This window comes from Perognathus longimembris, chromosome 2 (genome assembly GCF_023159225.1).
Source record: "Perognathus longimembris pacificus isolate PPM17 chromosome 2, ASM2315922v1, whole genome shotgun sequence".
NCBI lineage: Eukaryota > Metazoa > Chordata > Mammalia > Rodentia > Heteromyidae > Perognathus > Perognathus longimembris.
Genome location: NC_063162.1, coordinates 129,133,577 through 129,145,759, shown reverse-complemented (window position 1 = coordinate 129,145,759; position 12,183 = coordinate 129,133,577). Strand labels below are relative to the sequence as shown.

The 12,183-nt window shown below is 37.0% G+C and overlaps 1 protein-coding gene across 1 annotated transcript in view; it reads right to left on the bottom strand.

The window, feature by feature from the left end:
* Window positions 1–11,179, bottom strand: part of Kcnd2 (potassium voltage-gated channel subfamily D member 2) — a 453,412-nt gene extending 442,233 nt beyond the window's left edge. Inside the window, exon 1 of the mRNA XM_048337905.1 lies at window positions 10,065–11,179. Coding sequence (XP_048193862.1) covers window positions 10,065–11,179 — 1,115 coding nt within the window. The remainder of the gene's footprint in view (window positions 1–10,064) is intronic.
* Window positions 11,180–12,183: the final 1,004 nt, after the last annotated feature.

The following is a 12,183-nucleotide window of genomic DNA, read 5'->3' as shown; positions in this document are numbered from 1 at the left end:
TGAGGTTATGTTTCCTAAACTTCTGTGGTTACATCAAATTTGACTATACGTTTGCCTACTTTTTTTTGAACAAGGATGTCCAAAAATATTGTAGCCACAGCTACAGAATACTAAAGAATGGCTTAGATGGCATTGTTTGAGTTGAGAGGATGATTTTTATTTTTGGTCATACTGATATTTAAACAATGCATTTTACGTTCAGTTCTCTTTGCATGGGGACAACTACTGCATCCTCCCTATGCCTATAAGGAAGAACTCAAAATCACTTAGGATAGACATGAGAAGCCAATAATACAGCTCAATCTAAAACCAGTCATTCAGTAGGTTTTTTCAAAATCCTTCTGTATATCCAATTATAACTGAAGAATCCATCAGTAATTTTTTTCTTACCTTTAGTTCCTGCAGAGTTGAAACCACTTACATATGACTAAAAGTGATTTTTGGAAAGACAATACTTTGAAACAAACTTTTTGTCATAAAAGGATAAAAAATAAACAAAAGTATGCAAATATTGTGATGTTTAGGCTGCCTTCATATTTTCTGCATTTTAATTTCTTGCAAGCACCTCTATTCCTTGGATGTTACAATCTAACTCCATGTTCCTCAGTTTTATTAGGCTCAATTGATCCATTATCTTTATCTTTTCCTAAGGAAATCTCAGTCTTCCTTCTATCACAGTGTTAGGAAAGCAATAACTTTAAAAGCCCATAGTCCCAACTCCCTAGAACAAAGCAGCTATATTTTCTTATTTAATTGTTCTTCTGAACACTAGAACTTGTGGTTTTTCTCCAGGCAGTATAATTTCTATTATTCTATGTATTTAATAGGTTTTCCCATGAATAATTAGAGTATTTTTTAGAAGCAGTAACTTTACATAACATCTACTGAAGACCTTTTATAGAAAATAGGAACAAACTTTTCTTTTCTTCAGGTATATCTTTTTAATTTATTACAAAGTTATCAGTAGCTTGTTTGGGAATTTCACAGACAAAATGTGAAGAGTGGTATATATAAACATATCCACAGGCAAAAAATACTCATTCACTTGTCTGTGTGCTTTGTACTTCTGTGTATGCTTGCTTTTCCTAAATGTACATCAATATTCACATGTTTCTGTAATATTTATAGTAACATTTATATCTCTAGAAATTGGGCACTGAAAAGTGTGAGAAATAATGAAGAAACAGAAGTTTAAAAAACTGAGAAGCCTGTCAAGTGATTTGTTAATTTACTCTATTTGACTTAAAACATTTTAAGAACAACTTGTGAGGATTTGCTACCTGACTAGTAAACAATGCCTGCCTTTATTATTTTTATAAGATAATCCTGCACTTCAATAAGGTGACTATGAATGTATTTGGACAATTTTCAAGAAAATGGTACTTTTTTGTAAAATCAATAGACATTAGTTATCACTACCCTGGGACCATGCCAACCCTGATTTAAATTTTCTGTTTTTGTAAAGAGTTGATAGCCACTTTCTAAATTGCATTCTTATTTAATTAGAGTGCAACAGTGTGTAATCTTCTGACATATTGCATCAAATTCATGTAATTTTGACACAAAAGCAGGTATGTTACATTTAAAAAAGAAAGACAACAGATTAACATGCATAAAATCTGAATTCACAATGCTTTTGGAAACAAATGCCTTTATTGAAAAATAAAATTGTGAGGCTATCTATGAAGGATTAGAAATAACATTCCTTTTGGTTTCTATATCTAAGAATTTTCTGAAATAGAAGCAATCCTCTTTGAAATTTGGTCTTTTATCCTTCTACAGAGTAATGTTTCCCTTTTGGAATTCTGTATATAACTTCTAGGCAGGATGCAGTATTACATGAAGAGAAGCTGTTTTCATGGAAACAGTAAGCCAAAGTGAGATGCCATACTCAATTCCCTTACTTTCAAGTATATAAGTGTATTTGTGTGTGAGACTATCCAGAGAGTATCCTTTCATATATAGGCGTAATAAAAGGTAATGCTGCTATATACGTGAGATTACTTCAATTATTATCTTCTAAATGCAAGTCTGTTCAATTATCCATTCATGATTGTGTTTAAATTTCCAACATGGTGTTTCTTAATCAAAATCTCTTTTAAAACTGCACAAGTTTTCCTTATACATTTGCTATAAACATATTCCCAACTGATTTGTACTGAAAGACACAAATATATGGCAGTATTCACAGATTGCAAGACAGGTACGCCATTTTCTCCTTCAAATTCATAACACCTGGAAAGGATATGCGCCTACTGCAAAGTGAGGTAAAAAAAAGGGGAAATGAAAAGACTTTAAATAGATTCAGAAATGAATGTGATATTCTCAAGCACTAATATTAGAATTGACAGCAGCTAATCTTGAAACCTATATTCAAAATTTTAACACGATCCTGTCATTTCCCTTGCAATTCCATATCTATTGAACACTACCCATTTTCTGTTCAGTTAAAATCTTCGCTTTTTCATTTCAACTAGCTTTAATGAGATAGAAACAAGTTAATTATATACTATTATAAACATTTCATTTTTAGGCAATCTTATAGATATCAGTTTTTTTCCTTTTTCTCTTTTTTAAAATATAATTTTATTGTCAAGGTGATGTACAGAGGGGATACAGTTACATATATAAGGTGGTGAGTATATTTCTTGTTAAACTTGTTACCCTTTCCTCATTTTTCTCCCACTCTCCTTCCCCCCAACACTCCCCCCCCCGTAAAGGTTAAAAATGGCAAATCTGTAAGAGTGAAAATTTGTCAAAAAAAAAAAAGAAGTTTGTTTTAAATTTGTCAGTTAAATTTTTGAAAGATATTTCGGGGTTTGTGTTCATTTTAAAACTACAGTGGTATCCTATCATGCTAATGTCACTCTATTGTCTCCCTTTTCCATCTCTTTTTTTAAATCTAAATTTGTGTAAACTCTTCAATTATTGTCACTTTTTTTCTTTGTGCCTATATTGGAACTTGAATTTAGGGTATCATAACTCTTTCTTAGTTTTTTAGCTCAAATCAGATACTTTACCTCTTGTATCACATTCCACTTCAGACTTTTTACTGATTAATCTGAATCTCAGATCTGCTTGCATGGGCTGACTGAACTATGATCTTCAGGTTTCAGCCTCCTAAGCAGCTAGGATTAGAGGCATAAGCCTCTAATGCTGGGTATTTTTATTGCTAACACTGAGTGCAAGGCCTCATGGCTAAGAAGCATTCCTTGGTATTCAGGATCATCTCAATCTAAGATTGCCAACAATTTACATTTCAGTAATGAACTGGGTAGCACCTTCACGAAAGTTTGCACTCAAGCCTGCGAATCATATCTACTATAAAAGCAACTGGTAAACACAGATGCCTTCTTTGTGGTCTATAAATCATCTCTTCCCAAACACCCTGAGGATCCCATTGGGTCCTCAGCCCTTTTTACACACTTGTTTCAAGTATTGAGATCTCTTACCTTAAGATCATTGTAAATGTTAACTATCCTAATTTTTAAACCCAAAATGTTCCCCGATCTATAATTTTTGAGTGCCAACATGATAGCACAAGTAAAAAATTCTGCCTATTGCCTTAATTAACAGGTCACAGTAAGATAACAAATGCAGTAAATTCTATTATATGAAACATAAATGAAATTTCATATCTACATTTGGTTTTCTTGACTTAGATATCTCATTACACATGTGTATAACTCCAAAAATCTGAAAAAACTAGTTAAAATTCCTCTGATGCCAACCATTTCAGATATGGAATATATGTAGTACATACTTCTTTTCCATTCTGCTGTAATGCTTTTTCACTTATTTTTAAAGCGAAGTACAGAGGGCTTACAGCTTCATATGTAAGGCAGTGAGTACATTTCTTGTTCAACTTGTTACCTTATCCCTCATTTTTCCCCTGCCTTCCCCCTCCCCGTTTCCTTATCCCCATGAGTTGTACAATTGGTTTACACCAAATGGTTTTGCAAGTATTGCTTTTGGAATGATTGTCTTTTCATCCTTTGTCTCTCAATTTTGGTATTCCCTTTTTCTTCCCTAGTTCTAATACACATATATACAGTATCCAGGGTACTAAGATTAGATATAGTGAGAGTGGGGGTAAAACCACAGGAAGGGAATTCAAAAGAAAAAAAAAGGAAAAAAATAACTCAGTATGGTTCCACATGGCATGTTGAAAATAATTATAACAATGATATAACAATTGTTTCTATAACATGCTTTTTGTCAGATAGTCTCAGACTTGTTTCATCTCCTGCATTAGCTATCAGCTCATATGTCATCCTCTTGGGAACACGGACTTCTGTCGCAGATTTATTTCTTTCACAGCACTTACCACAGAATGCTATTCTATTATACATTCATTTAATTTTCTGTAGATTTCACAGTTGTAGTTATGCATGCTTCTTTATGTTAAGAGGTTGACTTTATGTTCACTGCTGTAGTTAATGACAGATAATAAGTAATCAACAGTGGTCTGTCAAGTTGAACTGAAATTGTACAACACATTTTTTATTTCTGAGAGAACATACTACTGATATTACTTTGGATTTCCAAAAGCACTATTACTGGAACTCTTAAAAGTGAAGAAAATGTGGGAGATGGGTGAATTCAGTCCACATATCAGAAAAAAAGCAAGACCTTCTGCTTTCAGAACAAAACCTTCTCATTCTACTTGACATTATTTTAACTACCATCCTACTCTCTTAATGTTATTTTTCTCACTATTAACTTGTGATAATTCATTCAGCACTCCCCCAACAATTTCTGTTATTCAGATTTATTTTATGTAAGACTTGTCAAAATTCCCAAGGCAAACTAGATTGCAGTATGCTAGAGTATGCATCTACATTCACATTTATACTTTATAATTTACCATTTAATTCTTTACAATGTGGACTTTTTCCCAACAATAATAACATTTATATGACTCTGATAATTGTTTCCACTACTTTTATGCATACGTTGGATAAAGCAAAACTTGCTATGTGTGCTACAGATAAGGGACAGACCATTTTTGTAGCAATAAAGTGTCATCAAGGTAATTCTTAATCCAAGGTCTCCTGGAGCTTCTCATATTTAAATGAATTGAGCTTAAAGGCAGTCTATTGCTTTGCTAGTTGACCTATTATATGAAGTCTCTTCTGCTTCCCAGAGGTATTTACAATATAGCCTGTCTTCATGATAAAATAAACAGTTTAAGAAAATATCTATGGCAAGTACTCATTCTGGACTTTGCGAAAGAACTAATTATGTTTGAAAATTTGGAATATTCATGAAGTCCTTCCTAGTCCAAATAGAAAAAAATAAGGTAGGATAACTGTACCTTAGAAGGAAAATCTTCAAAGAAAAAGCTTAAATACTTTGGGTATTGAGCAAAGATAGTGTTTGGTGAAAATGAATAGATTATTGCTAATCTTGAGTGCTCAGGTCCATGGCTGAGCTCTCTCCTTGATATATAGGATCATTTTACTAGGTGAGCACTAGCACATAAACACAAAGTCATTTTGCACATTGAAGCTATTGCTAGGTATCAGGTCACAAAAGAGATATACATATACTTAATCTCAAAAGCAGGTCAATCCAGTTAGGAAGTTATGAAGTAAAACTATCACCTATATATAAAATGGCTTTTACTAGTGTCAAAGAGATAATTCCAATAGACATGATGTAGTCTTGAGAGATTGAGTAGGCTTCATGGAGAAGGTCAATGTAAAGGGTAGTTCTCAGAGTAAAGAACTAAAGGGCAAAATATTTAAATGGAGTCTATTACAGCAAAGAGATGTGCAATGTGAACAGAAACAAAGTGGTGGTCTTTCACCAATGGGTTTCTTAGCAACACCAGACTATATATCCTACATTCCCAAATCTAGCTGCTAAAGCTAATGTACATATATACATATATGCATTGTTCTCCCATTAACATATACAGAGAGATATAGATAGGCATACTCAGAGAACAATGGAAGACATATGGAGGGTGGTGGGTAGGAAACAATGAATGTGTAATTATAGCTCTGAAAGGGAAAAATAATTCTTCTTTTCCAGTGAATTTTTTTCACCATTTGTCTTCTTCCAATGAAAGAGTAGTCAAGTTGTACACTTTCTGCTACTCATAGGCAAGTTCTGATTTACTTTCATTTCTATCAGGCTACATGTCACTAAATACTTTCCCATCAAATGGCCTAAAATTTCACACCAGGTTCTATGAAGGTGATTGAATAGCTTTAGAGTGAAGCCCAATTTTACCACGTGAAATAAATATAGACCTAGCGGGGATATTAAGGAAGGTGAAATGTAAGTCACAGAGTATAGACTTAGGAGAAAAATGCACAGTATTAAATAAAACAAATACTCAATGTATTCCATCTCCTATCTCTCTAAAATCCAAAGCAACCTTAGATCATTGCACACATTAAAAGAGAATGAAGACCTTCAGAAAAAATAAGCATACAAGTGAAATTTAAAAAAAAATAACCATTTTCAGTCACCTAACTATGGGTCAGATACGAAATTTTGCCTACATAAAATGATAAAAAAAATTTAAATAATAGCTCAGGTTTTGCATAGTCAGGGAGTTAGAAATTTGCACTTCAGTAACCATGTTTAAAGAGGAACATCATGGGGAGGGGAGTTCAGAGCTAAATGATTTGACTGCCAAAATAAAATAAGTTCAAGCCAATTGGTAGTATAATAGGAAAGAAGAGAAGAGAAAATTGGCATAGTAGAATTGGCTGTCTGATAATAAAGAAACTTTCCCTCTTTCTAGGGTACATTCTACTCTGTCCAGAGAAACATATTTTTCCTTTCTGACATCCTCCTGTCTGGCAATTAAATGAATGCTAAGTTTTAGGATTTATATGTTAGGAAGCTATACATATTGTTTTAGAATGCCTAATCAAATATTGTTTCTAATTCAAATATATATCTAGATATATCTATATATCTATATCACATTTATCTACATTTCTTTTGAAGTATTTTCAGTTTCTATTAAACAACATTGTCAGGGCACTGGTGTCATCCCAGCTACAAGGGTGGCAAGATCCCATCCAACAGAATAAGATGCTGAACAACATAGTGCATGCCTATCATTTCAGCTTTAGGAAGAAGCCTAAAATTGGAAAATTGTAGTACCAGCCAGATCTCTCTCAAAAAGAGAGATCTTAATTAAAATTTAACCTGAGCAATAAGGGCTAGAAGTATAACTCAAGCACTAAAGCACTTTCCTATGAAGCACAAAGTTATGAGCTCAAACCACTGCACTATGAGAATACATTCTTCACCAACAATTGAATGGAAATACATTACAGGATGACTCTTCACCAAAAAGATAAATTGTAGTATAACTCAACTTTTAAAGATTGTTAGATTAACACATCAACAATATCCCCATTCAATTTAAATAATAGCAAGGCCTATTAAAAGTCTATACATAATGGTTTTGTCAGGTGTACTCCTAACAGTCCACAAATAGTGACAAATGACAGGAAGATAGAATTTTAAAAAAAATCATTATTCTTTTTGTTTGCTTGTTGTGCTAGTCCTGGGGCTTGAACTCAGGGCCTGAGTGCTGTCTCTGAGCCTTTTTGTGCTCAAGGCTTGTGTTCTATCACTACAGCCACAGCGCCACTTTCGGCTTTTTCTGAGTAACTTATTGGAGATAAAGAGTCTCATGGACATTCCTGCCCAAGCTGGCTTCAAACAAGGAATAAACTCTGGCTGGATGTGTGGTTCACGATGTAGAGTACAAGCAGACCAAGTCTAAGGCCCGGAGTTGAAACACCCTGGGACCAAAAAAATAAATGAATTAATGAATGAATAAATAACATAATAGGAAAACTAATATACATATACACATATATATCACTCTAAACACTATATTTCTATATTCTACAGTGTTAATTTTGCTGAAAGATTAAACTTATATTTGATGTTTCAGATAGCGAACAATTGTTACTTAGATACATCATAGATGTAAGATACAGTAATGTGTTCTTCACATTAAAATGCCAAATGGATTGTGCCTAAAATGACCGAAGAATTATCAGGTGATTCTGTTAAATCTGAATTACAAAATTGGGCTCTCCATGTAAATAATGTTTATATAAGCTGAAAGTCTGATAACAATTGTTTGAAATCGCCTCTTTACATCGAATGCCATCAACTAATAAACTGTAGCATTGCTAATAATAAGAGCCACATCAAAACTGAAATAGTGGAAAATTCTCGATCATCCCTCATGCACAATTTGACATTAGCTAAAACTGTTGAATATGTTCACAAAGTTTATAACTCACACCACATCCCCTAAAGCTGCAGCAACTTCTGAAATCTGGAACTTTCAGAATTTCATCATCACTTATTGTAATAATACCTAAACTCAATCTTAAAGACTTAAAATAATATTAAAAGTTTCACTGATGAGATGATGAAAATCACAGCTACTCACACTTCTGTATTGTCCTTTAATCTTGATTTCAATTGACACAACAGCAATGCCAAAAAAAATAAGCAAAATCTAATAAAGACTTTGCACCTCACTGCTAATGCTGTCTAAATCATCTTCATGATCATCACAAAGTTACCAATAGTATCAAGGGAAATATCAACACTAAGTTGTGCATTTGACCAATTCACTTTTCAAAAGTCCATCAATAGTTCTTCAAAACTACATAAGACTATATCAGCATCAGAAACACTGTATTTTATTCTACCAAAATTTCTTAATTATCTAAAAATTCCTCAGATAACAATATTCCAGTATCTGGCCATCTGACAACATAAGAATCCCATTCAATACAATTTGCTTAATAAAATTAAACTGACTTTAACCACAATGTCATTTTACAAAAATCAATTAAGTTATCCAGAAACACAAGAGATAAACTGCAACCTTGGGCATAAAACTTTTCTTATAATTATTATGAAATTCTTAGTGAGCTGATTGCCTTTGCCAGAAAAGTAGCATGGAGCTGAAGAAAGGGCATCCAAGCCTCTGTTTGGCTTTTCTAAGAGCTTTCAAAAGGCTCACACCATTTTTATTTTATTAGATTTTCTAATATGTAAAATGCTTTGAGTTTTCTTAAGTTTCATTAACGTTCTTAAACAACTGCCACCTTTCTTCATGCTCTCAGTAAGAGTTCATTCTGAATACTAAATGGATTCAAAAATATACTCCTTTGCTTCACAAGACTTTATACAACCAAATGAAAGGATACAGGAAAGAAGTCTCTCAGGAAATCAAGATCAAAGTTCTAAAACACAACCAAGCTTTGGTGAACATTGGTATCAGCTACTCTTCCATCTTCCAGTGTGCTAGATTTGGACCCATTGCCTGATGAGATTTGTAGCTTATAATCAAATTGCAGATGGCAGCTATGTGCTTCTTTTTCTTTGTAACTGTGAATCTAGACTTCCAAATATCATTCCACAATATTTTGCAGAGCCAATCAATTTCAGCACTAATATTCTAACACATAACCTACAAGCCATAATTAAAATGCATATATGTGATTATGTGCTGAGATATAAAAGTTTTAGATACCAATATCTATTTATATGCATATATATAACACTATATTTATTTGTGCAATGTTGTAAAGTAAGAATAAAGGTTCTTAGAAGAAAAAAAATTCATGCCATAAGTATCTATTAATATGAAAATACTGCACTATCCATAGGAAACTCAGTTGGAATTTATCCAAGCACTTTGTACACATTTCACTATGAGGTGAACAAAGGTGTATACTTATTAGAAAATAAATTTTGCTTTACTTTGACATTGTAGTTTTATGTGCTTCTATTCCCTATATTCAGGAATTCTAAAAATTGCTTTGTGTACTTGTCAGTTTCAGTCATCATTAATCAATATTTGCCAGCAATCCCCTAGGACCTCAATCTCTGGGCCACACCCATTTCAGAGGTCAAATTATCTTCCAAATCATTTAGACACTACTTCCCTAAATCCATTAAAGGAAAAACTTAATTTCTCCAAAAATTCACGGGACCTCAGTGAAGATCACAGGCCACCCATCCGTACCCAACCTCCACCCCACCTTAATGGCACCTACCCTAGTGTTGTCATGGTGACGATGGTGTACCAAAAGGCTGCAGGAATGCTGGTGAACTTACTGGCCGAAGACCCCTTCTCTGCATAGAACATCACGGTGGCGAAAATGATGATAGCCATGGTGAGTGAAAAGAGCAAGAAGCCCAATTCTGAGGCACAGCTCTTCAGTGTGTACCCCAAGATGCGCAGGCCTTGAGAATGGCGGGAAAACTTAAAGATCCTGAAGACTCGAAAGACTCGGAGTGTGACAAAGGCCCCACTCACATCCTCATTGTCTGTCATCACCAGCCCAATGTAATATGGCAGGATGGCCACCACGTCGATGATGCTCATGACACTGCGCACGAAGCGGTAACGACTAGGTGCCGCAGCCAGGCGCAGCAAGTACTCAACGGTGAAGATCATGACACAGGCTGTATCCAAGCAGAAGAAGGCCACCGCATACCGCTCCCCACAAGGGAGTTCTTTAATGTGGCCTGGGCTGGAGCCACATGGCACTGTTTCTACCACGTTGGCGATGACTGAGACGGCAATGAAGAACCCCGTAACGTAGTAGAACACCAGAGCCATGGTGCTGGTGTGGGGGTTCTCAAAGGCCCGCCAAACCCTCTGGCGAGCTGTCATGGTGGGCAGGGCACTCTCTCCCGTGTTGTCTGTGTCAGCATCATCCTGCAGGCGCTCTGCGTTCTCACGCCTGCGATCCTTGTACTCCTCATAACAGCAGTCACCAATAATCTCTGGGATGAGGCCAAAGAAGGCCAGTTCTTCATCATAGGCAGAGATGCATTCATGGCGGGGATAGTGGAGCTTCCCCGTACGGTAGAAATTCAGGATATGGCGGAAGATGTCAGGATCACGGTCAAAAAAATATTGTTGAGTCTCTGGATGGTAGAAAAAGTCTCTCTCAGAACTGCCCAGCAGTGTGTCTGGATACCGTTCCAGGGTGTCCTGCCATGTTTGGAAACGGGTGCCACTCACATTCAGCACAATTAGAGCATCCTGAGTCCTTTTCCTCTCCTGCCTCGGGGGAGCTGGCATGGGCCCCGAGGCCACCGGCATCCACCCAATGGCCGCTGCCCTCGCAAAGGGCAGCCACGCTGCCACACCGGCCGCCATGCTGCCTGGACGTAAAGGCCGCTAGGATGATACAGTTACCAGTGGTCAATCCCAGTAGCAACCCACTCCCTCACGTCAGAGACAAGACTGGGGTTTGTAGCTCTCAATCGTTTTCCCAGGGAGGGCTCCTGGCCAAGTCTCAGTTCTCAGAACAAGTTTCCTTCCCAGACAGGTATTTGGACTAACAACAACAAGCAAACAGATGAAAAGGTCCTAACAATTTCTCTCAATAGAATCTAACCCCAACTCTGCAAGCACTTGAATTAGGCCACCTCCTGGCCCAAATAAGCACACAGGTGACTTCAGGCCAGCGGTTTCTTCAAACAGGTGTCTCTGACTGCTTCACCACACAGTCGGGGGGTAGGGGAGGTATATGGAGTCAGTTTGGAGAGTACAAGAGAAAAAAAGCCAACCAGGGTCACCCAGCGGAATGCTTTTACCTTCCCATTTAGCTCTTTCAAACCTTCTCTATTCCACGTCGTCCTTCCCGCCAAAGGAGTCTCCAAAGGGGAAGGAGGAGGGGTGAATGGGGGGGGGGGGAGAACCTGTTGTAGCTTCACAGATGTTTTCGCAGCCAGCTGCCCAGGAGTCTGCTTGCTGTCACTACTCCTCTGGTCTTTGCAGGGATGAAGGTTGAGGCTCCCTGGGCACGGTGGAGAGGCTTTAACACAGATCCTCCTCCTGCCCCTCTTGCTACACCATCTGTGTCTGCCCCAAAGCCCTCTCCTCGTCGCCGCTTGACTCTCTACTCAAGTTCAGCTCAGGTGCAGCGCGAGGGTTACAGAGCCCCGCAGCTGGACGCCCGGGCCGCCGCCGCCTGGGCGACGAGAGCATCTGTGTGGGCGCCCCACGCGCCTCGCCCGCGGTACATACCTGGCAAAGTGCGCGCCGGGGCTGAGTTGCATAGAGACTTTCTCCTCGCCGTGCTCCCGGAAAAGGAAAAGGAAAAGAAGAGCGAGGAAAGCGGGAGGGGGAAAAAGCGAGCGAGAGAAAAAGCGATTGCA